Source organism: Symphodus melops (genome assembly GCF_947650265.1).
Source record: "Symphodus melops genome assembly, chromosome: 9".
NCBI classification, from domain to species: Eukaryota; Metazoa; Chordata; class Actinopteri; order Labriformes; family Labridae; genus Symphodus; species Symphodus melops.
Window position 1 is genome coordinate 320,407 of NC_136699.1, and position 26,103 is coordinate 346,509.

The following is a 26,103-nucleotide window of genomic DNA, read 5'->3' on the forward strand; positions in this document are numbered from 1 at the left end:
GCAGCGGCGGTGCATAATCTTACTGTACGTACAGCGATGTTGGGTTGAACCAGAACCTGTGACATTTCTGAATCCCCTCCTCCTGCTGTTCCCACCACCTCCAGAAGGCTTGTCTGCATATTTAGCATCGGATGCAGAGCCTCAGGATGTCTGTATCCAGCAAAGGAAGTCCACACTGCGAGTATTATCACAGCAAACAAGCGAGCCAGCCTCTCACCTCAACACTTTGCCAGCTATATCACTATTTCCCCAGTACTCCCTGTACAAATAAAGGTGTGAGGGTCACTCATTTGTTTTCCCCGGCTCCGAGTCCTTACGGCGAGGTTGATTTGTTTATCTGTATGTGTTTAGCCCCTGGCCCCAATCTTCTGACGGAGAAAGAGGTTTAGCATTTAAATTGGTTGATCCGCGGCACGTTTGTTAAACCTGTTTTTTAAAGCATTACATTGATGAAAAGCAGACGCTAATCCCTGCGGGTGTGCGACCTTATCTGACTAAACACCTGACAATGAGATTCTATTGTCACTCTGGGAACACAAAGACTTTGTAAACGTGTCGTTCCGTAGTTATTGACCTCCTCCGCTTAGCACTACTGTAGCCGCGGGTTAGCTTGTGGCTACAGGTATGATTTACTGCGTGAAGTCTTCAGAGATTAAACTTCCGTTTGACCAGCATGTGACACTTTAAAGTCTTTTAAACTCCTTCATCCTCACAAAGTTATTCACCTCCGAACGCCCCGTCAAACGCTAAAGGTCTGCTGCACCAAGTCCGTCAATGTCCAGACCTGAGCTAGCCGGCTGCGTTAGCATACTAGCCTTCACATCTAATCCCTGAATCTCCTGTATGCATTTCTGCTCTGCTTATTTTCACACTAACTGATCCTCTTCTTTCACACTTCCCTTTGTATACTTAGCCAGACAAGACATTTAGTCAATAGTGTGGCCCATGAATATGTAGCAGACAAAGTGGCCTTCACCTGGATGTGGCAGATGTGATTCCTAACTAAATCATAGGGATTACATTATTGACAGTGCCGTGAGTCAACATCAGGATGAGGTCATTGTCTTTTGTTATTTGCACAGCGTCCGGGCATGTCGAGGTTTCAAAGCAAGCAGAGCGCATCTCGCTGCTGAAATTATCATAATTCGATGTTAAACAGCGTATCTCGATATGATTAGAGCGCCGGCAGCGAGAGAGAGGACACTGTTTGTGATTAGCTGTGGTATCAGATTGTGTCCTGCATTACAGATGGAATATATTGACCGTTTGGGCTGCGTGTTAGCACAGATGTCTTTCTGAGCCTGTTTGATCACTTTTCTTTTTGCACTTTCTTCAAATGACTAAAGCACAGATTGTGTTCAAGTGTCTGTCATGATCCGCCAAGGCCAAGACAGAAGAAGGAAACAAAAGATCCATGAAGACACACAGGGGAAGCTTATGCAAATATTGTCAGTCCATTGTGAATTATGGTTGAAATATGATAGTGGGAACAAGTGTGGCTGCAGACTGTGGTGCCAACTGTGGCTTTTTTGCTGCTGTATCAACATGACTTGTGCTGTTTAATCTGGTCCAGAGTAAAGAATATACTGTGTGGTCATTCAATATTAATCCCAGCCACGAAACGTAACCAGCTGCCGCCTTTTATAAACTGTCAACGTATGGTTTTCCTCAGCCATATGCTGCCCGCTGCCGCCTTTTCTCTCAGATTTCACTTCTCAGTTTCCATTGTCAGTCTCGTCTTGGCTTTTTATGATCCTAATTCTGATGGATGTATTCCAGCGTGAAATGACTTAGCCGGGTGTGAACGCTGACCATCCTTTGCCTCCCACTGCTGCCATTTGGTGAGCGGGAGGGAGAGCACGGGGAGCGTCAGAGGAGACACGAGAGCTTGTGTGTTGACGACGCTCCTCCCTTATCTAATTGGAGCAAAGCAAACATGATTAGACCCCAGCCTGAAGGACGATCAGTGTCTTGCACCGCACCCAGGCGCTTCTGCTGAGTTTGCTGCTGAGCTCTCTATTTCTGTAGGGAATATTTCCAAACACTCCGATAGGCTACCTAAATGAAAAACGAGGCCGTCTGTTTATGATGGCAGAGGTTTTCATCTTTAATCCAAATGATGAGGATATGGATTAGTGTCATCTTCTGTAAGTAACTTTCGGTTTGTTTGGATTTTAACGCCTCCATGGACAAAGCAGTACATCATATCCTGTATTTGATCATGCCTATAAACCCCTCTACTTCCCCCCACCAGGGGGAGGGGCTACTGCCCTTTGTGATGTCATGAAGGGAAAATCTACAAACACATTTTCTGGGGCAGAAGACTGAGAGGATGGACTTTTGGGGGGGGGGGGGGGGGGTTTGTAGACAGACTAAAGACACATGTTAGAGTTAGAGGAACATGGAGGAGAGGATTCTGGGTAATATGTGACCTTTAAAGGTCTATGACATGGCTCTCTAAAACTTTTGGACAAAATGATCTTATCCTATCTGCAGGAAATTCTCACCTTGTAAATGAAGCCAGTTCTCCACATGAAATACCCATTTGTGTTGTTCCAGTGGGTAAGTCTAGCGTTGCTTTTACCTGAGGCTAATATTACCATACTGAGTTTGGCGATTTGTTGATTCTGATCATATCTGAAGCCGTGCTATGTGAGACTTGTGAGTTAATAGAAATGGGCAAATTACCTCCAGCATCATGCAGTCGGATACTCTCAGTATTATTTGTAAATGTTCAACTCAATTGATAATGAAATAAATGGTTTGAAACTGTGACCTTTTATTTGTGCATCTGTTATTGCACCTAACTGCATTATCCTGTGTGAATTTGTTCCCCAGAGCGCTAATTCATTCATTTTCATGCTGTGAAACTATTCAAACAAGGCTTTGCTGTACAGGTGTTGTGTAATTAAAAAACTCCAGGTGCATTCCAGACAAGATAGCTTCTCTTCTCTCTATCAGACCCTTTTCAGATCATCTAGCAACACACACGGTCTGTAATCATTAAGCACAATATATGATAATTATTCTTGATTTGAAAGCCCAAGGTGAGCAGAATGAGACAGCTCCTCGGCGTTGAACATTTCCTCCCTTTCAGTCGAGTCATGACAAATTCGCATCGTGTTCCCAGCAGCACAGATCCAAATTTGATGCAGTTCAGATGTAGAGGCGTGAGAGAGGTGCTAATTGATGCCTGCTGTGGCATGAAACGCAAATTGCATAGTTTACAAGTACAGCAACCAAACTGCAGACATGCATAACCCCGCAGAGTCACATGAAGAGGCTAAATGGAGAATGTGCACACAGAGGCATAATGGATGCTGTCGACACCCGGCTGCTACCTGTTCCCTGCCATTCTGTTGCACTTACCATGGTAACACCATTTACCCACTCTCACATTATAATGTCACACGCACATTACACATTCACCTGAGCTGCTTCACTTGTGTAAATGTATCTAAATGTATTTGAAGGAAAAATAACACAATTAACATGCTGGAGCTGCAGAACAGAAGCAATCATGGAAGCAAAGGTTTCTGCAGGTTCATCATATATTACACAAATCCTCATCAAGCCATTAAATGGCAACAATGGTGTTTTTAAGCATTAGCCCTAAATGATAGGTTTAGCTTCTAACGAGATGCGCTGCAGAAAAAAATTAACATTCAGTTAATGTTGTTCCAGATTGAGTCACAATAAGTGGGAATGAAACAATGTGCACTGTTTTGCACAGGGAAACGATGAAGCTGTTGCAGAAATTGAACTCTTGACTTTTCTTTTGGAGACAGATTCGAATGTGCAAGCCAAGCCAACTGTAGGAAACGCTTATCAGTCTGCTGTGCGTCTGCCTGATTCAGTTGTTCTCCGTGCTCTCTTTCTTTTTCATAAATATTCAAAATATTAACCACGCGTTTAAAAAAAACCCAAAACATTACAGCAGGTTTTTTATGCCTGCTCCAAGCAAAGAAAGCAAGCAGGCTGACAGATTCCCAGCCAAGGCTCGACTGATTCTGTTTGTCCATTTGTCTTCTGCAGAGCCCGGTCTGTTAAAGGCATGCTGACACTGTGTTATCATTAGAGCTTATTTTGAACCAAGGATGCACAACCAAAATGTACCATCTAATGTACAGAACATTTCTTAGAGCCGGTAATAGTGTAAAAAGGCATCACACAGAGCTCATGTGTGAAAGGGTAAGAGTTAGGGAAGAGACTGAAAATGACGGATCCAACAAAGGTACCAAGAATTTGCTCTTTACAAAAGGTTGTGTTTTTGTAGTCCAAACAGAGACGTTGTCAGGATCAACTGTGAACACTGTTTTTTCTTTTATCTTTTATAGGTCATTTTGAAAACTATCCATGCTGTGCTTTGGTTCTGGCTGGTTGGACATCAACTTAGAAAAGACTGCCAACAACATTTTAAACTGAGCTGAAACCTTTAATAGACATGAACACATCTGTCCATGTTGTGTTATTGAAGTTTTTATTGTGTTCTGTGATTTTACTATATTGGCTTGTTCTCGCTCGTAAATTATATTCTTTATCTCAGCTGGACTTCCTGGTAAAATGATGAAAAAAACAACTCCACGTGCCCAAATTAAGCTGCAACCTACAGCGTTAAAAACCTACAAAGTGTAACATCCTGCAGTACCTGGAGTGTCCACTAGAGGCTGGCTGTAGAGGCACAGGAAGTCACATACACACCCATTCAAAAAGCCTGTTTTTTCTGTCCAAATGTTAGCATGCTAACACACTAAAATAAGATGGCGAACATAGTTACCATCAAGCTAACATGAAACCTGCTTAGCTTGTTAGCATGATGACAGACTGTGGGCGTCAGTTAAAACATGTTTGCAGTGTTAGCGCTCAAAATGCTGCAGCTATCGTTCTTCTTTTTCACATTCTCATATTCTGCATTATATACGGTTGGAGAAATCAATTCTACTTAATGTAAACCTAAATAAAAGCTCAGAGCACATCTACTCTATTATTATATAGTGTGGAAGGATGTTACCTTCAAGGCCTACTCATAGATCATCTCTCCTCAGTGCCATATAATTCCTAAATAAGATATACTGTGTCTCTTTCTTGCAAGCTATTTGTTATAACATCCTGACACTTAATGAATATAAAGTGTGCTCAACTAGGTTGTAAATGTGTGTGTTTGCGTGTGCGCAGAGGGCGGGGTGAACGCTGTAGGAAGACAAGTGGTTGATGAATTGTTTTTATCTGACTTGCTGTGATGGGGAAAAAAGCAGCCTTAGCATATGGGTGAAGGATTGAATAAACGCGCTGAAGTTTAGATTCAGGGCTTTCTGAGTGACCATGTGTTTGAACATGTGGTGTCCTGAGACGTGTTTGCATGGGCAGCATCTGTGAAGCACACAATAGACGCTCTGTTGTTCATCTGATATGTTTGGTGCACGCTGACCCTCGTCATATCACCATGTTGCATCTCATTTATAGTGTTTATTTGAGTGTGGATTACAAGCTGCCAAGCTTATTAAAGCGCACAGACCTTTAGATATAGGCAACAAGAAGCGGCCTTGAGAAATGCTTCTTTGATAAGCCTCAGCTTATCCTCCACACATTTCACCCCCAGCCCTCTTCTCTAAAGCATCGCTCATATTTCAGGCTACCTTCAACCATTGTACTTTCTCTATGCTCTCCCTTTGTGTGCGCGTGTTCCTGCAATTCCCTCTAAAGCAGCCTCTGGAGAGACAGCAGAGGAGGTATGCATGAGCTGGATGCCTCCTTGACAACACCTTGGAGGTAAAAATCAATGTCTGCCAAACAAAGTGAAATGTTAGGCTGCAGCCAATACATGACAGATGAGGCTTAGGCTGGTATTTTCTAAGGTGAATGAAGACTGGAACGCAGGCAGCGCTGTCTGCTGTTGTCAAGCGGAGCGGCATTGAGAGTTATTTTGAAGGACAGTACATCTGACTTCCCTGACTACCTTTTATTATTGATTAGCATGCAGCTAGACACGTGTGAGAGCCACTCTGAAATGAAGGTGGATGCGCCTGGAAATTTGGAACAACTGCACGGCAGATTAAACTTTAAAAGCCAGTTTGACTAATTGATTGTAATGCCGGGGCCACTGGGGTCGCACTAAAGTGAAGTGATCTTGATTTGAGTGGATAGATCGTCACATTGGAACAGAGTCTGTACCTCCTCGGATGACTAAAAGTCTCTGATAAGTTACAATATTTGACAACTAGAGCTTTTATCACGTTCACTCGTCATGCCTGTGATTTTTTTCACACTCTTTATTTCAGTGCGAAGAACTAAGAGTTTGAGATAGACCCGTTTCCTCGGGGTGTTGCTCAGTCTGTGCAGCTGAACAGTGGCTACAGAAACAGCATGGCTAGCTTGGGAAACACTGTGTTGCTACCTCATGCATGATCCGTCTTCAAGACTCCAGCAGTGACCTCAGCACAGAGCCGTGGGCCATATCGTGTTGCTGATTGAGCATGCACCAAGCCTCAGAGGGTACGCAGGTTGTATCTTAGCTCTTCTTGCCGAGGGAAGCGGAGGGTGTTCTGACGGAAAATTCAAAAAAACATCAGTAGTGCTGGAAGGCTTTTTCTCACTGAGCTTTAAAATGTGTGTGCACGTGTGAAGACTGGATATGGGAACATGTGCTCGCAAACATAAAAGTTTATCGTTCGTGCCTGTGGAGGATATTGACGTCTCCAGCACGACCCTCCTCACTGCCATAATGCACGAGTTGGTGAGCAGCAGAAGAAATACCAATGATTCGTCCTATTATTATTCTCGTCTTGTGCTCTGCTCTGTGGCCAAGAGTAATGCAACAGTCGGGTATCAATTCATAGCCGTGGCCTCAGGAAAGCTCTTTGGAAAGCAGAGGGATTTGCAGCCTGTGCACAGTAGTCCCAGCTCTGCAGCCAGGCATTGTAAGACATTCTGGCTGGGTGAAGTATATGTGGGAATATTTGGAGGAGATATAAAAGCAGCAAATTGCATTGTTTGTTCATTGTTGGTTATCATACAAAAGAGACAGTAAGTGATGAATCTGACACTAATGGGGTTGGACTTTGTACTAATCAGCAGAAAGACAATGTGCTAATTTAGCAATAAACACGTTTTACATTGTTCTCTCTCTGCTGCTCGATGATGTGTTCACTTGTTTTTGGTTAAAGCTGCTGCAGAACCTGTAAACACGTTTCTTCCATACAAAATGGTTTGTTGATTACAGCCAATCAAATCATCAGAAAATGGATCAGTAACTATTATTACATTTATGTAGATATCTGATTTCCTTTGTCTTAACTTTGGTTTCTCAGCAGTTGGACTTTTGATCACAATGTCGACATTTTTATCATCAGAAGAATCATCAACTTCAATAATCATTTAATCAAATAATTGATACCAAGATTAAAGATGATTAAAGGTGATTAGCTTGATTCAGCCCCACTTGACTCATTGATCAATCTAATGATTAGTATTTTTAAAAATGTAGGTTTGCAATGCAGATCAAATGTTGTGTCTGAGCAGCTGCTCGCCACGAGCTGGGGATGTAACTGTGGTTCAGGGCGCCATGATGCTGAACTAGCCAGGTGTAATCCAGCAGTGGACAGATGGCGTCTCACGGAGCGGAGCAGTGTTGTCATATTTGGATTTAGGAAAATGGACAGAAGTTGTATCCAGGCTGAGCTGAGTTACACCTTTCCCCTGGACCAATGGGAAACCAGCACATGCATATGGATGATAACCTGCAAGGAGGACAGGAAGCTGACGGTGCTAGCAGTGCTAATGTTAGCCATAATCAGCACACGCTGTGACTCTGGGTTTGAAGCTGCACTCCAACAAGAGTGAAATTATTTATTCACGAGTTTCAATCATTTCCTCCTGATGTTTTGATCCGTGAGCTTTCTTCTTTCCAAACCAAGATCAATATTATTGTTTAATTATCTCTTTCATTCAGCTGCAGTTTGAGTCACTTTTCAGACATCGCTGCATTGTGTTTGTTCTTAATCACATAAGTATGTTTTTAATCTTCAAGTAGCCTTGATGCTGAGCACTCTGATGTTAAGCTGTAACTGCTGGATGTTTTTGAAGCTCACTCGAGCTGAGATCAGATTTCTTTTTCTTTGGAGTTTCTCGTGTTTTTAGTTTTAATCATCTGTTGATGTTTTCTTTCATTGGTCATTAGAAACTAAAGACATAACAGTTTGTACTGTACCTGATGACTCAGCAGTTCTGATTGGATGAAGGATCAGAGTTATTCACAATAAGGCGTGTAGCTGAGCTGATTGACAGGTGGGCGCCGTGTAACGGTTTGTCAGGAGGCTTAAAACCCGCCTCAGCTCTCAGCCTGTCGTTAGCTTGACTCAAAGTTAGCCTGAGACAGCATTTCCAGCACGGAGACCGCCATCCATGGGACTCCAGCGCCCCCTGCAGGGACACACGGGGGCTCCAGCGCCCCCTGCAGGGACACACGGGGGACTCCAGCGCCCCCTGCAGGGACACACGGGGGACTCCAGCGCCCCCTGCAGGGACACACGGGGGACTCCAGCACCCCCTGCAGGGACACACGGGGAACTCCAGCGCCCCCTGTAGGAACACACGGGGGACTCCAGCGCCCCCTGCAGGGACACACAGGGGACTCCAGCGCCCCCTGCAGGGACACACGGGGAACTCCAGCGCCCCCTGCAGGGACACACGGGGGACTCCAGCGCCCTCTGCAGGAACACACGGGGGACTCCAGCGCCCCCTGTAGGAACACACAGGGGACTTCAGCGCCCCCTGCAGGGAAACACGGCGGACTCCAGCGCCCTCTGCAGGAACGCACAGGGGACTCCAGCTCCCCCTGTAGGGACACACGGGGGACTCCAGCGCCCCCTGCAGGAACGCACAGGGGACTCCAGCGTCCTCTGCAGGAACGCACAGGGGACTCCAACGCCCCCTGTAGGAACGCACAGGGGACTCCAGCGCCCCCTGCAGGGACACACGGGGGACTCCAGCGTCCTCTGCAGGAACGCACAGGGGACTCCAGCGCCCCCTGCAGGGAAACACGGGGGACTCCAGCGTCCTCTGCAGGAACACACAGGGGACTCCAGCGCCCCCTGCAGGGACACACGGGGGACTCCAGCGCCCCCTGCAGGGACACACGGGGGACTCCAGCGCCCCCTGCAGGGACACACGGGGGACTCCAGCGCCCCCTGCAGGGACACACGGGGGACTCCAGCGCCCCCTGCAGGAACACACGGGGGACTCCAGCGCCCCCTGCAGGAACACACAGGGGACTCCAGCGCCCCCTGCAGGGACACACGGGGGACTCCAGCGCCCCCTGCAGGAACACACGGGTGATCTATGATATAGACTTGAATCTTTAATCAGACTCGTTTGATTTGTAAGTTCTGGAGCTGAATGTTGTTTTCTTGAAGCAGAGAAAGCTCAGCCTCTATAGAATATAATGTAGGTTTCATTGTTTGTTTATTCAGAGCACTGTCGAATATATTCTCTGTATAAATCACCTTCTCAAGTTTTCTCACAATGGAGGTGAAGATTAGTCATCTGGCAAGTGGAGTGCATCCAGTTGAAAACAATATGCCAACAATTAATCAGGAAACGATGGGCTTTCCCGTTTTTAAATGGATACTGCTTCCTTTGTTTGCTCTCCCCACAAACCGCGATTTGCACAGAAAATGCAATTATAGCAGCCATTGGAGAAGACTGAGGCACTACAACCATGAGTGGTTTGTTTTTTTCCTGAAACCATTTTCTCAAGTGATTGGGGAAGCGAGCTGTAAATGAATGGGGAGGCATATGAATAGTCTTTCCAGAGTACACATGTCACATTTCTGTGACCCCTAAGATCGGGTAGGCAACATTTTTTATGCAATTACTATTCAGATCCACATTTCTTCAGAGGAGGGACTCACAGTTCAGCAGGACTTGATAACAGTGTTTCGTTGTTGTTTCTGCCTCTGAAGTTGAAAGAAAAGAGATAAAAAAATCCTTCCAGCGAGCTTTTGAAAGTGCAATAGCTTTCATGAGGTGGTCAAGCCGATCCTCCGTCCGCCAGCCGCTCTGACTGTCGGCTGTTACTGAAGACACACGCCCTTCAAGTCATGACAGCAATTTAACTGGAGTGAATGGCTGCTGTCATGGCCGGGCCGGTCCGCACTCACTCAGGAGAAAGACCCAAACTAACCCGGCTCGTGTTGAAAGGACGAGCACAACAAGCTTTCACAGCTTTTCCTCCTGATCCAGACCAAAGTGGCGTGCGGCGTGCGACTGAGCCAAGACGTCCCTGCTGCTGGTTTGTTTAGATGATCCATTGTGAGGCCTCACAGTGGGCTGCTTTCAGGATGTGAAAGGATGATTCAGTGACAGGAAGTGGCAGGTTGCTAATATAAAGGCACATCAAAGGTGCAAACAAACTGGCACGCCAAGAATCCGATGCCAACACGAGAGGTGCAACGGTGACTGCAGGCTGTGTTTGCAAATATGTGTAGAATAGAGCTCTCTGTTTACTGAGCCATGTGATACTGTTAGACTGGTGTTCTTAAAGCTGCCATCATACACACCTTCTCTTCTACAGTAGAAAGGATGAGAGAGGCACAGATGCATGGGGATTGGCTGATAATGGTCCTATAGACAGCCCATGGTGCGTCACTTTCATGCTAGCTCACATTTTACCCAACAGCGGACTGTGAGAGGTGTTTTATTGGGCGGAGATGCCCGGTGTTGAAATGTGGGCAGTGTGGGAGTCTTCACCGTCAGCATCATGTGACATCTGAAGATGGAGGAAATACGTCACATGTCGCCGCTCATTTAAAAAGAGAGACGAAGAATTACAAAGAAGCTATCCAGTTCCATCAGAACAGATTCACTCATTTGTTTTTGGTATCCGCTCTGATTTTCAAAATAAGAGCATTTAAAAAAAATGACTGATGATTCTTTAAATCTGAAAGAGGTCACATCGTCTGTCATTAAGTCCAAAGTCTGTTGGAGGTTTCAACAGGAAACTTGAAAGGTGGTTTATATGTCAGTGTTGTTTTTCCCACGTGGTCAGAAATCAATCAGATCATGTTGAAAGTTTCCATCTTTAAATATCTGAAATGGTTTGTGTCATTGATTACTACGGCCCGACCCATTTGGGGATTTTTGGGGCCAATATGGATATTTTGGCAGAAAGAAGTCAGACACTGATATATCAGCTGACATCTGTCTTCCATCTAAAACATCATGAAGACAAGATGGTGACTCAGCAGAAAGGACCAGAGCGTACACGTGGTCCCCGCTCCACACTCTGCACAGTGACCATGGTTGTTGTGCTCCATGTAGCGCCCTCTGCTGGTGACTTTTGAATAACATCGGCTGGACGATTTATCAGCTAAATTTATCACTTACATTTGAATTTGTGGTCCAACTTATGTGCAGATTTTTAAGATCTGAGCGGAAATAATGTGACATTCTGCAAGTCAGAAAGTATTTCAGTGAAATTTTAATATTTTTGCATTCTTCATTCTTCATCTTCTTCCAATAGTTATTAAACCATGTGGGCAATAAAAGTCATTACACTGATTGCTTTTTCAAATGCCGCCTTGCTGATCTCTTTTTAAAATCATATAGTGTGTTGTGAAGTTATTGGCTGGCTGATCACGACTTTAGTATAAATGTGTTCAGAGAAGTGAGGACTGGCACTCGTCCCTGTGCACTGAGCCAGCTCTCTGCAGACTGAAGAAAACTCAGAGATGCACGTATAGTCGGGCGCCAAACCTAAAGACTGTAGCATTTTAACTAGGTGTGAACATTATCTCTCTGGAAAGGCAAGAAAGCCAAAGCTGTCCACACATGAATAAATACGACTAAGTGTTTTGTCAGCAGGCTAATTGTCAAAGCAGCTTTTGAGAAGGAGTGTAATTGCCATGTTATCGGAGAGCTGTCAGAAAGAACTGCTAAGCAGTCATCATCTGTATGATGATCTGCCATCTGTAGCAATGTCTGGGCGAGAGAGAGACAACAGGAGAGAGAGAGAGAGAGAGAGAGAGAGAGGGGGATGGACGATCAGGGATGTGAAGCTGCTTACATTCACAGTGCATCTTCAGATGTAAATTTCCAAATCATGCATTTGAGATAAACGTGGGTCTGACTGAGTCAGAGCTGCTGTACGGCTGTGCAGGAAGACATTATGTATGGATAAGTGGAATGATTTCTATAATGCAATGATTATGTCATTCTTGAAAGATTGGATGCTTCCTGGTTCCCCCTGCAGAGAAAAAGGCTTGAAAGCAAATGTCTGTCTTTGATGGGATGGAGAGCCAGGAGAAGAGCGAGTGGGCATCGCTGTGAGAGCAGCGATGGCTCTCTGATCCAAATCACACCGCGTCTTCTTCTCCTCCCCCCAAAACCTCCAGCCAACTCTCTTTGCACAGTAAATCCCAGAAACCCACCGAGGGCAAGGTTGTTCAAATGGTCCCGAATTCCACCAGGTACAGCCCCCCCCCAACACACACACCTTAAACACCCCCCCCTTTTCACACTACAGCACATCAGAGGTGTCCTGAGGTGAATCAGGAGCCAGGCGTTGATGAGAATGAATTTATTGATTTGACATATATAAACATCCTACCTGCTCCATGTTTTATCAGAGAGTTCATCCATTATTCATCCATATAAAATCAAACTTTCTGAACATGATTAGATATTACGTCTTTAATTCTTCAGTCAAACACAAATAATATGAGGGCGAATGAAATGGCTGCAGCCTCATGATCTACTTTGAGGGAATTCTTCTGATGCACATGCACTGCAATTTTCCTATTGGTGAAGGGCGAGCCAGTCAAAGCAAATGCCCTTTCAATTCCATTAGCAGTTGAATCAGTCTCTTAATGGAGAGTAAAATGGCACAAGACCTTTTGCAGTACTTACACAATGAATATGAAAAGGCTTTCACCAAGCTCGCCAAGCCCAGTGAGTGCAAAACGGCTTTTAATTGTGTCCCGACTCGGCGTTGGAACATCATGAGCAGCACTCAAAGCTTGTCGACGCTTTCATCAAAAAAAGATATTTTCAGGGAGAGCGGACGTCATGGAATCTTAATAGGCCTAAACATGGAGGATCAGAAAGTTCACAGAATGGTGCTGAAATCTGAACTCAGCTGGCAGGCAGCGATAGCCTCTGGCACGCTTATTTAAAATGGATTCAATTCTGGGAAAGCGTCTGAATATCATTTCTAACTTCTCTGCAACTTTCAAGGAAACTTCTCATGGTGGTGGACGAGCAGCTGAAAACAAAGAAACACACCAAGGCTTCATACAGAATCCTCCGAGAGATACGGCAAGTATCATTAGGAGCAAAATGAGTCTGTCATTTCAGCCGCTGCATGCAGTATTAATCACAAAGGTCCTTTCTGAAGCATGTTGCTGATGGAGATGATGACAAGCTGACGTTGAGGAATTATGCGAAGGAGGCATCCGTCTTGATCTGATTTCAAAGCAGAGCTCCAGAAACCACACAGCTGTTTCATGTGCCGTCCAGCCTCTGAGGCTGCACTTTAAAGGCTTCAGTCCCTGTGTGTCTTTAAGGGGAGATGCTGCCAAGCCTTCTTAAAGGCTCATTGTTTAGTGTGCTTTAAACACACACACACACACACACACACACACACAACCCAGGATATTCACGGCTGTGGATAATCTAATTCAGAGTGTACCCGTGCCAAAAGTGCGTTTTTTACCATACTTTTTCCCAGAGTGGCTTTCAAAGCTCCACCTCTGAATTTCTAGTGAACCTCTGCTGTCCTGCTTCATTCTGCTGAGCTTCACATGTTTCATGAATAAGATTACAGAAGAAGTGAAGTCCAGTCCAGATGAACCCGTAAACAAGTCGACCATCTTCACGTCACAGATGAAGGTTCAGGAGAACTCTCTCACACGTTAAACTCTGTGGTGATCAGCTGGGTGTTTTTAAAGGTGAAGGTACCACTCTGTAAAAAGTTAACAAGAAGCCATTTTGGATTGTAGTTCTTCCAGAACTGTAGTTTGTCTGGCATGTTGTGAAGATTGATTTTGTGATGTAAAGATATGAAAGCTGCTGACTGCTCAGCTCCAAACTCTCTTTACACTTTTAGACTCTGCGTTGTCACAACTGCTTTTATTGAAGCTCCTCTTTTGTTTCCACTCAAAACCAAAGTGATTGGCTGTTTCATTTCATGGCTTTGCAGAGAACATGACACAGCATTCTCTAACAGCAGACCGTCTTTACACCACCAGCTGTGTGCTTCATGCAGCAGGTTTGATTCAGTTGGTGTGCAGACGCTCTCACGTTCGCCCGGTTCATTCAGGGATTAGACGCTCAGATTTGGTGTCAAATCCAACGCCTCGGAACGTTTTGTTGGGATGTTGTGTTTCAAGAACGTCATGCTCAGGATGTGCTGTCACACACACACACGCACACACACACACACACACACACTTGGTGTTACAGTTCAGCGTACCTTGATTCATCAGACGTGGCCTAAAGCCTCCTGCAGCAGGTTTATATTTGGACCAGTCTGAAGTTGGTGCACAGCATGCTGCATCCTCTCAGTGCGAGCCGTGCAGGGCAAGGGCAATCAGACGCTGACTTTCAGTGCAGGCCGACAGATCAATATGGAGACATGAAGATAAATGGATGGAGGCGATGTGCGTCATGTGTCTTTGTTTGTAATGTCTAATGGGAGCAGGCGGATTGTTTACAGGATCCAGCGTGGCATATGTGGGTGTGATAATAAGATGATATTTGAACAGGAGAATAAGGACAGCTGTGTTTATGTACTTAAGAGTAGAGGGGAGTTTCTGAGTGTTATGAAGAGGTTCTGCAGCCATATTATTTTAATTCATGAGCCATAAAAAGGAGCCTCTAGCAACTGTTGCTTCAGTTCATCACTGAGACGGTTGCTTTGTTTCAATGCAACCAGCAGTGACCAGCATCAACGTAGCTGTGTCCCAGTTCAGGGGGGGGGGGCATCCTTGTATCCTTCCTCACCTGTGCAGACCCCTCGTGTTGACTTCCTGTTTGTCACCACATGTTCCTCTCCTGTCAAACTGAAAGAGGGTCAGTGCTTAAATTTGTGCCCAAGAATATCGGGATCTTTTGAGCCTTGAAGGATGCACTGACTGCATCCTTCAAGGATGGAAGGATGGAAGGATGCACTGACTGCATCCTTCAAGGCTGGAAGGATGGAAGGATGCACTGACTGCATCCTTCAAGGCTGGAAGGATGGAAGGATGCACTGACTGCATCCTTCAAGGCTGGAAGGATGGAAGGATGCACTGACTGCATCCTTCAAGGATGGAAGGATGCACTGACTGCATCCTTCAAGGCTGGAAGGATGCACTGACTGCATCCTTCAAGGCTGGAAGGATGCACTGACTGCATCCTTCAAGGCTGGAAGGATGCACTGACTGCATCCTTCAAGGCTGGAAGGATGCACTGACTGCATCCTTCAAGGCTGGAAGGATGGAAGGATGCACTGACTGCATCCTTCAAGGATGGAAGGATGCACTGACTGCGTCCTTCAAGGATGGAAGGATGGAAGGATGCACTGACTGCATCCTTCAAGGATGGAAGGATGGAAGGATGCACTGACTGCATCCTTCAAGGCTGGAAGGATGGAAGGATGCACTGACTGCATCCTTCAAGGCTGGAAGGATGGAAGGATGCACTGACTGCATCCTTCAAGGATGGAAGGATGGAAGGATGCACTGACTGCATCCTTCAAGGATGGAAGGATGGAAGGATGCACTGACTGCATCCTTCAAGGATGGAAGGATGGAAGGATGCACTGACTGCATCCTTCAAGGATGGAAGGATGGAAGGATGCACTGACTGCATCCTTCAAGGCTGGAAGGATGGAAGGATGCACTGACTGCATCCTTCAAGGATGGAAGGATGCACTGACTGCGTCCTTCAAGGATGGAAGGATGGAAGGATGCACTGACTGCGTCCTTCAAGGATGGAAGGATGGAAGGATGCACTGACTGCATCCTTCAAGGCAAAAGTAGGATGCATTCGTCAGGGCGCATTTGAAGGAGTCTTCAAAGGAGGCGAGCTTTGACACACTTCTGTGCTGCGATCCCTCTTCGGATGCTTCCTCGGCACCTGGATTGAGACACAGCTGTTTGTTCATCATGAGCTCGTCACACTTTGTGTTTTACTGAAACGACATGCTGTTTGAAAAGGATTGAAAAACTAAAACCATTTGAAAAAGTGAACTGGGATGTTTCTCCAGTTGTTGCATGCAGGCACACTCATGTGTCCATGTGCACTGATTATAATGTATGTTACACTCGCTGTGGGCTTTTTTACACTCGCGATACAAAAAATAAAAATTCTTCAGAAAACTAAAAATCCCTTCTAAAAATAGTCTGCTAACAATCTCCTTACAGTAGCAGCATGTTAGCATTCATTGCTTCCTTCCCCCTCTCCGTACCCCCTCGTTGACATCGCTCCGCCGCAGCAGCAATCGCTGATATATGAGAAAGGTGGAGTGAAGTGGAGCTTCGGGCTCATGCAGAGGAATGAGACCCAGAGGTGAAGTAAAGCCCAGCCAGTGTTGCTAGATAATCCACATTTCTATTAGCCTACTTAGCACAATTTCTAATAGGGCTCTCCGTCTGGCCCAGGAGATGAGCGGGGCGCCTTGTATTCATTATCACCAAGTCATGGCGGCCTTATATTTCTCAAACGCCTATGTGGCAGTTGATTGCAGTTAATCCAGGACGTGTTTTAGGATTCTCGCCCTGCACAAGGTGCTGCTGCACTTATAAGAGGATCACATTTCATTTGCTTTGGTCAAACTCAAATTAATAAATCTAAGACTGGCCCTTTATGATTCCCCCCGTCGTTCATTATAAAATATACTCTTCTATAAAACAATACAAACGTTATCTGAGCAGCCGCTTCCTGCAATTATTCAGCCAGATGAGTTGAACTCTTAGTAATACTTCCCATTACAGTGTTCCTTTCATGCCTTTAATGCATTTCTACTTTGAATATAAGAGAAGCGATCTTCAGTGTTTCCTCGAGCCCGCACGTCGAGCGGCCCGCGCGTCCAGCGGCCTGAGCAGCCTGAGCAGCCTGCGCGTCCAGCGGCCCGCGCGTCGAGCAGCCTGAGCAGCCTGGACGTCGAGCAGCCTGGACGTCGAGCCTGCGCGTCGAGCGGCCCGCGCGTCGAGCCTGCGCGTCGAGCGGCCTGAGCAGCCTGCGCGTCCAGCGGCCCGCGCGTCGAGCGGCCTGCGCGTCCAGCGGCACATTTGTGCCTCAAAGTGCTGCAGATGATTTCCCAGCTCTGAATGGACTGAAGGTTTGAACAGCAAAGCTGTGTGCACAGAAGGGCAGAGTGAGGAGTGAAGGACAAAAACTGCTCGGTCATTAAAATCTCTTCAAAACAACGACTGCTGTCTTTTCAATTAAATCAAGAAGCACATTGTGATCCACAGAATGTGGCTGCTCTTAGAAAGGAAAGGTTAAACCCTGCAGCCGTCTTCATATGCTCCACATGCAGCTCCTTCAGGCTTTTTAAGAAATCACGCTGCCAATGCAAAAACAACAGCTCCTAAAAGACGCCGCTTTCCTCAATCTTCTCCAAGGCTCTGTACGGCGAGGAAGACGAGGAAGACGAGGAAGACGATAGCCATTTGGGGCTCATCGGAGCAAATCAGAATTGTCAGCACTGTGGGTTTTTACCTTTTAAACAGGGAAGATGGATAGATAATCACCACATGCCATTCTGGGGGCCAATTACACAGCTTTGTGTGAAATTGGAAAAGCTGTTCTCTCCGAGCTCTAATGGATGTTCTGGTCATTAGTTATTTGAGAGTCTTCTCTGGCTGTAATCAAACGTGAAACATTGCGTTAAGCGCCCATAAAGGAACAGCTGCCTCTCTAAGTGACCTTCTGTTTAAGAGAAGCCAACTGTCAGCCGGGTGGCGTTTTGCGACAATTATTATGTGTGTGGTCATAAAATGGGCGCTTATTTTCCTTCTTTTTTTGCAGCGCTTGCATCTCATCTTAACGACTTGCTGCTGCTTGTATTTACTTTTCTGGGTCTGTTAGCTGCATGTAACACATGACACTCTCTCTGCTCCGCTCCAGGTGACCATCTATCCACTCAGCCGGGACCGCCTCCTCTCCCACCGGCCCCGCCCCCGCACAAGCAGCACCCGTCCATCACGTCCCTGAGCCGCAGCTCACTGGCCAATCAGAGGAGCCCGAGCCCGCCCCCGACAGCCGGCCTGGCGGCCGACTTGCAGAGTACGGCGGAATGCGTCCAGCTGCAGGACAGCTGGGTCCTGGGCAGCAATGTGGCCCTGGAGAGCAGGTGAGTGACCCGTGATGGCCGCCTGCAGAGCGCCAGGAGACGAGAAGGAGGACCAATGAATGTGTTTAGTCTGAGGACAACATGTCTCAACATGTCTCTTACTGTCCTACATCATGTACAGATGTTTAACTCTGGATTTAAAGACAGCAGCTCTAACTGTCTCTGATCACCTTGTGCTCACCACACACACACACACACACACACACGCACACACACACACACACACACACACACACACCTATATACACACACACACACACACACACACACACACACCTTCCTTATAAGTGTGACACGTGAAGGTTTGAGGAAGCCGCCTTAGATGACGTTCACACAGCTCGATGCTGCGGCTGGTTGTGGGTCCGATTCCCTCCTGCAGACGACAGGAAGCAGAGGCCAGATGTTTGGACTGACTTCCTGTGGTTTGAGCTTTGTGTAAAGAGATGCTGATGTGCTCTGATGAACGCTGAGTCTGTCCGTGCTGCTTTGACTAACGCCGGGTCAAATAGGATATATTTGAATGAACTCGCAGTAGCTCAGTGTGACTCGTGCACACGTCTCATGGTGTCCAAAGTGAAAGTTGACTGAACATTCAGAGAGACAGAAACACGTCTCATGGTCGGTGTTTGGATCCGTTCAGACGTCTCTGTCGGTGTTTTGGACGTCTGGCTCGTCAGCGTGGGGTCGCCATGCTGTAAAGGTTGGAACAGGCTGCACGCCATGCTGCCATGTGTCACATGTTCACCATCTGATGATTCATTCATGCTTTTCATGCTTCTCCTTTAAACTCGACTGGATAATAAAGTCGTCATCCACACGAGGTTTTAAGGTGTTTAAGTCTGGCTGATTTCTGCCCTCGTTTCATCGCAGCACATCATCATTACTCAAATCGGGCGCGGCGTAATCTGGCTCCTGCTGAGTGGGATAAATATGGTGGTTGTTCCTCCTCTGGTGAGAACACAACAACAAAGTGTGCACAGGTTTATTCCCTGATGACTGAATAACAGGGAGAGAAAGCAGCAGAGCAAAGTGGAATATGCAGCTATCAGAGAGCTGGCCGGTTCAATGAGAGAACTTGCTAAGCACAATGTGTGGAGCAAGATTTCACTTTGTCATAAGAGCAGGTGGCAGGTTTTCCTCCTGAAACATCAGTAACATCTCTCTTCATCAGCGCTCTGAATATCCCGGCTAATGAAGTGCTCCATGGCGCCGTGACTCCGAGCCGGCCTGCAGGAGATGATTGCGTTCTGGCCTGATACCTCCCTGGCTCTGTGCTTCTTTGTGAAAGGTTGAATGTAAACTTTGAATTTGTTCTCCGTGGCAGCACGCAGTAACAACCTCTTATGATCTGACTGAGTCAGTCGGGATGCACGCTGACAGTTTCACTTTCTGAGGAAGATGCAGTGATTGAATACTAACCGCGCAGTGACCTTGAGCTGTCTTCGCCCGTATCGACAAAACAATATGTGCACACCTATCATCAGAGCAGGCATAAATCACTATCACCACAGTGGACTCTAAATCAAGTGCTTGTCAGTGGGTGGGAACAGAGGGCTGCTGCCAAACCAGCGAGGCCAAAAGGGAAGACCCGGTTCACCACGTAATTGCACATGTCAAGAAAAGCACCAGGTTGGGAAATGTAAACAGAAGCTGCAGAAAGTGTTTATTAGGTTCCCTTCAGGGGGTTTGAGCACCGGTCCTGACTCCTGCATGTGTGAGGTGGAGTCCTCCCGTTGATTTGATTTCATATGCAGCTCAGTGGAATAGCCTCACACGCACAGACGCTGAGTGATTCCGCACATGGCGCTTGATTAAAACAGAAAATATGTGACGTGACCCCGGTGGAAATAAAGCCTGCATTAGCTCCTTTTACAGCAATTAGCAGTAATAAATTATGTGTGCGTAGCCTCCCATAAAAGTGTTGGTCTTCAAAGCACGAGCACGCTAATTTGACTCGCTACCAACAAGCTCGCACTGTGAAAAGCTCTCAGTGTTCAGGCTCATTACGATGTGGAGTCACTGTGATCCCACACCGAGCTGCTTTTTAGCTAGTTTAGTCCAGATCACGCTCGTGTATCACACGTTAACTTACAGCACATTCACTAATCTTTAAATCATGTCACAGCAGGACATTTCCCCCTGTGCGGGCTCAGGAGGCGGGACATGGCGTGAACAATGACGGAGAAGCAGTCCAACACTATCCACTCTGTGCTGCATGGTGAATATTCACGGCATCGAGGAAAGAAGAACAAAAGACGTAGTAAAGCCCCGAGAGCGCTAAGGTGACCCTCATGAGGTGCACACTTTAAGGGTGCTAATTAAGGGGTACCTTCGAGGGTCTTACCCCGGAGACCCTTAGAGGGACACATTTAGCACGTCACTCTAACAGGTAGCGTGCACACAGATCACACGGGTCGTGCACCAGTTCGTTTTCTCACCTCCACTTTAAATGTGTCCGTTTGTGTTGACATGAAACACTGAGCGTGTGTGTCCACTGATGTCTCGCTGCAGAGACATCAGATCAAGCGTCGTCCTTTGAGCGGTTCTTCACACCTCAGGTAGCTCCATGACCGTCCTCCTCCAGCTTCTCTCCTGCTTTTATTGCTGGCTGTACTCAATTAGTCGGCAGCAGAGCAGAGACGCCGCTCGCTGTTCGTGGTCGTTCTCGAGCGCCGTGGAGACGTTCAGATCTTTAGTGTGTGGAGTGCTTTTAATAAACCCCCCCAGGTTTCCCCTTACTTAACCACTTGGCTTCTCTGAAATAGATTTTTGTGATATTTTCAATTAGCAATATTCCGTTGAATTCCATTAGAGTGTGAATCTCCCCGGCCCTTAAGAGAGCACGCCACGTGTGCAGTAATTATTCCACCGCCGTTCTGAAGCCTTTGTTTGACGAGCACCACGCTGAGGATGTGTGAAATCTGCATGTTTTAACGCTGCTGCTCCCCCGGATCAGATACAGGTAGACCTATGCTCTTACATATGGATGTCCTTTAGAGCCCACTTCTTTGGATTCAATGAGATTCAGGCAGAGAGGCGTTATGACATTTCAAAACGAGTCTTTGGAAGGCCTGCCCAGCCACACGGAGCCGTTCAAAATGTTCTGTCAATCCTCATCGGACTCACGCGTCAGGGGAATCAAATCAAATTATGCCTCTGCTCCAAATTCACCATGTGCTGCATGTCTGTGAGACAGAGCGTCCTCCTGGTGGAAGGTGTGTTGGGACTGTTCGCGGGGGCTTCAAAAAGAATTTGCAGAAGCAGGATTCAGGTGTGTGTGTGTGTGTGTGTGTGTGTGTGTGTGTGTGTGTGTGTGTGGGATGCACATGTAAATCATGAGTCAGACAGTCATACGTCTCATCAGAGGAGGAAAATTGAACTTTTCTTTCGTGGTGCAGCAGCCGCGGTGTCAGGATGGCACCGGGACCGATGAGTCATGTGTAAGAAAGCAGAGCGGCGCCGCAGCGAGCGTTTGCTTCCCCGCCAAAGCATGGTGGTAATCCTCAAGACATTCTTTTTTTCTTTTTGCTCTTTTTTATATATTTCGCCAACATATCTGTGCTGAGTCCAGAAAATGTTCCTCTTATTTAAAGGCCAGCGTGTGAACAGCTGGCAGCGTTCAGCGCATCTGTTCCAGAGGATTTTTGGCCGCCCGTGTAAAAAGCATTCCTGAACAGTGGATGGATGCTGCTCACACAGTCGCTCAAACACACTGGTGTTTCATGTAGAGGAGCATGTCTCATGAAGCTGCAGAATAACTGTCTCAGAGTTTCTTTAATGTATGCAAAGAGGAGCTGAGCTCACATTACAGCAAACCTCATCAAACTCCTTAAATATAGCTCATTCTATGAGCAAACAATCTGAGCTCTCTCAAGATGGCACCACGCTGATCCCCGTGGGGGCTGAAATACCGTCACATGGGCGCAGAGCTAGCCGTACCAGAATAGCACCCGCTAACAAGCCCCCCGCTGAGAGGGCAGGTGGGGATCTGGGGCAGCAAGGGTACCAAAAGAAGTAAAAGAAAAAGATGCTCGGCTCATCTGAAGTCCTTTTCCGACCGTGGATTAAAGCACCTTGATTATTCCAGCGCTCACCTTGAAATGCTAATGCTAACACAGAATAGCGGCTAATAGACGGATTACAAATTCAGAGGGCGCCGATTTGCATTGTTTCTCATGTGCACTCTCACCCCTCCAGCTGGAGCTTAGCCGTAGACAGATCCACCCACTCCCTGTTTAGTCTTTTGTCCTCTGTGAGGATGTTTTCAAATGTCAGCCTGATGACAAGCGACGCCGTGAGAGCCGAGGAGAGCGGGCGTCTGCTGCTTCTGTGGAACAGGCTTCTGAACGGGACAGACAGGCGTGCACGCACACACACTGAGATCACGCCGACACACACAGGCCATTCATCTGCTCGCTCGCTCCCTCTCCCTCTCCCTCTCTCTCTCTCTCTCTCTCTCTCTCACAGCACGCCACATAGCTATCACTGGGGCTGACTGGATTAGCATAGTAATGTGCCTTGTTGCATCACACTGGCTGTAATCAATTACAGCCGGTCATCCACTGTGTATAGCTGCAGACATTTACACTTTGTTAATCATGTCCAACAGCATCTCATCTTTAGACCTCTTCAGTCGGCTCTTTGCAAAGAAAAAAAGAAATAAAAGGGGGCGCCATGAAAAACATCAGCTGCAGAATTCCTTTAAACGCTGAGTGTAAATAAAAGTCCGGCGTGGAGCTCTGGTTCACACACATTCTGAGTTTCACTTTGGCGTTCAAAGCAAACGGGACGTAATTGGCAGCGACACAGCTGTGCTCTTGTGTTTTAACAGCCACCGTGTGCCATATGTCTCCTGTAATTATGAGCATTCAGATTGTTCCACCGTTTACACACTTCATTTCCATCTTGATTTTTTTACACCCTTTGAAATATTTAAAGGTCACGACCTGCAGCCGTGTTTGCTTCTGAATCTCAGTTCAGATTCAGACTTTATGAACGACACCAAACCTCACAGACGGGTTCATGAACCCTCCTGTTAAAGACTCGGGTTCGGCTTGTTTCCTGTCACCATCATGTCGAAGGTAGCCACACCCCCAAACATTCATGGCGCTGTACTAACAGGTAAAGAGGTGGAGCTGTAGTGAGCCTGATGTCTGGTTTTACAAGGCATTCCTGTCCCATTAAAACACACCAACATTGGCTTTACATTTGTAACCATGAGACGACGTCCATTTTCTATATACAGTGTGTGGTAGAGGCTGCAGGATTCAATTTACAGGCGCTCCGTCTCACATCATTTTTGCAACCAGTATGTTGTCACCTCCCTCAAATAGAGGACATATACCTTCCACACACACACACACACACACACACACACACACACACACACACACACCTCCCCCTTTCTGTCTGCCTCATCAGATTGCAAACTTACACTTAACTCCCCAGATAGCGCTGTCTATTTGCCTGTGTGTCTGACGACACGTCTGCCGCCTCAGACGTTGTGCAAGTTTTGACCTCAATTCATACCCAACTGTGTATTACACAGTCTGCCGCAGCTGCAGCACAGATTGTTCAGGATCGGGAAAAAAAATCCAAATTTCTGCAGGTTGAAGACGGACAAAACATTGTCATTCGAGCGGTGACACTGCGTAACCTTTAAATGGAATCCCTGACTGTCAATGACCACAGGTGTCGATCGCAGCGTCGAGGAACCAGACGATCCGACTCTGACATTTGTTCTTTCAAGAATTGATCAGAGGAGGTTTCTGCACAGAGACGTCCTCACGGGACGGAGGGAGCAGCTGAAATATCAGCAGCGGGGATGAAATCGGAGCCATGCATGCTGCTGTAGGTTATAATTTGTCCTTTGTAAAACCAATCTGTCAGATGGTTCTGATATCTGACTGGGTCTGCAGTCCGTTCAGTCCGGCCACACAAGGATTCTGTTAGAGGTGCAGTGACGGCGTCCCCAGAGCACGCTCATCCCCCGTCCCAATCAAATAATCAGGATCTCTCTGATTACCAAGTGTCACTACGTGGATTTTCAGTCTTTAACAGCTCAGCTTCAGATTATTCGTCCTCAAGCTTCTTTAAGTCAGGGCAAAAAAAAAAGAGCCTTTAAAAAACTTACACGAGGACTTCACAGATGCCACACAAATAATTGATGAGCAGATACTGCTTTTTTACTTTATTGCTGTTTGAATTACCCGTAACCGTGGCAACCGGCTCCTCCTGGGACATCTCGCCTATAGATCATAAAAAAGAGGTTGTGTTCAAGACGGGAGCTCCTTCGAGACATTACTCCATGATCTAATGCACATGTCTTTGCATTTGTATTACCTATATGTGAGTGTAGGTTGTTTTTCTATTTGTCTTTGTAAATGTATTTTTACGAGGTGGTTTTGGAGAGTAGACCTGGAGCAGGAAGGAAGAGTGTAAGCAGCTCATGTTGTCCTGAAGCTGTCCGTGGACAGATATGACTGAGGTGCAGCTCCGGTGTCTTTTTGAGTGTGAAGTGGACGTGCAGAGAAACCCTCGACTCAATCAAGTCTTTATTGGTGTTCTAATTAAGATGGTTGTTTCCAGCAGTTTGTTCAGCACAGAATCTAAACCTTCACTGAACGTTGACATGTGTCCGGCTGTGAGCACGCTCAGTCTGTGTCTCTGACCGTCCTGAAAGCCTGCAGGCGTTCGGGTCTTCATCTCTAAGTAGTGGCACGAGTTGCACCCGGGCTTAATTCATTTACTTAAGAGCTTTTCACAAGGGGTTTAAAAGTTAATAGGACGATCACTCCACAGTGCATTTGATTAAAGCCTCTTAATTACCCCAGGTATAATGGGCTATTAGCACAGGGCCTGTTCGAAAAGGGCAAGTGGGAGATGATTGTTTTTATGAGATACTTTTTGTCCACTTCCTCCGATGTCAGAGTGATTCACACGTCGGCTCTTTTATTTTAATCTTTTTCCTCTGAGCTCGTTGTGATCTTTCTTTCCAGCCGTAGATCATTTTAACAAACATGTTGTCGCTCCACACTTCTTAGAATAACACCTTCTTCTTCTCCCCCCCCCCCCCCCCCTGTAGGCATTTCCTCTTTAAAACGGGCACAGGAACGACACCATTCTTCGGCGCTGCTGCCCCCGGTTACACCATGGCGACGGGGACGGTTTACTCCACGCCGGCGCGCCCTCTGCCCAGAAACAGCCTGTCCAGGGGGGCCTTCAAGTTCAAAAAGTCCCCCAAACACTGCTCCTGGAAGTGCACCGCCTTGATCGCCGTGGGGGTCGCTGTGGTCCTGTCCATCATCCTCTGCTACTGCATCGGTAAGGACGAACGCCGTCACATGTCCCACTGATTGAAAGGAGGATGTCCTCTGATTATCTGTTTCACAGAGCGAGACACACTGTGAGACATTCAGGAGTCCTCCTGTTAACAGGTATGAACATTATCATGCACACTGTGCATATAAGGACGTGTTATAAGGTTACTCACACCCGGGAGAGAGGACTCAAGCTGTTAGTCGGTTACCATGGTAACTGACTCAACTTTAACTCTGTTTGTCCCCGGAGGACAAAAGGACAGAAGCAACACGCTGACGGTCAGGAGGGTTTGTAGTTCCAGGCTGGTGGAGTACGAGGACCACTTTTCGATGCCTGTTGCCATGGTGATTCTTATAATCGGGGCTCCACTAATGTCGGCTTTTTATAGTCCTGGTGCATGCGCTGAACTCTGAGTGAACCCGCTCAGAGTCCACAAACTCTTATCAGCT

General features: G+C 46.7%; 1 protein-coding gene across 1 annotated transcript in view; it reads left to right on the forward strand.

Annotated features, from left to right (window-relative positions):
* The window catches only part of LOC306829400 (teneurin-3), a 132,061-nt gene that overhangs the window by 42,676 nt on the left and 63,282 nt on the right, over nucleotides 1–26,103 (forward strand). The window contains exons 4-5 of the mRNA XM_079352443.1: nucleotides 18,109–18,334; nucleotides 25,419–25,657. Of these exons, the coding sequence (XP_079208569.1) occupies nucleotides 18,109–18,334; nucleotides 25,419–25,657 (465 nt within the window). The remainder of the gene's footprint in view (nucleotides 1–18,108; nucleotides 18,335–25,418; nucleotides 25,658–26,103) is intronic.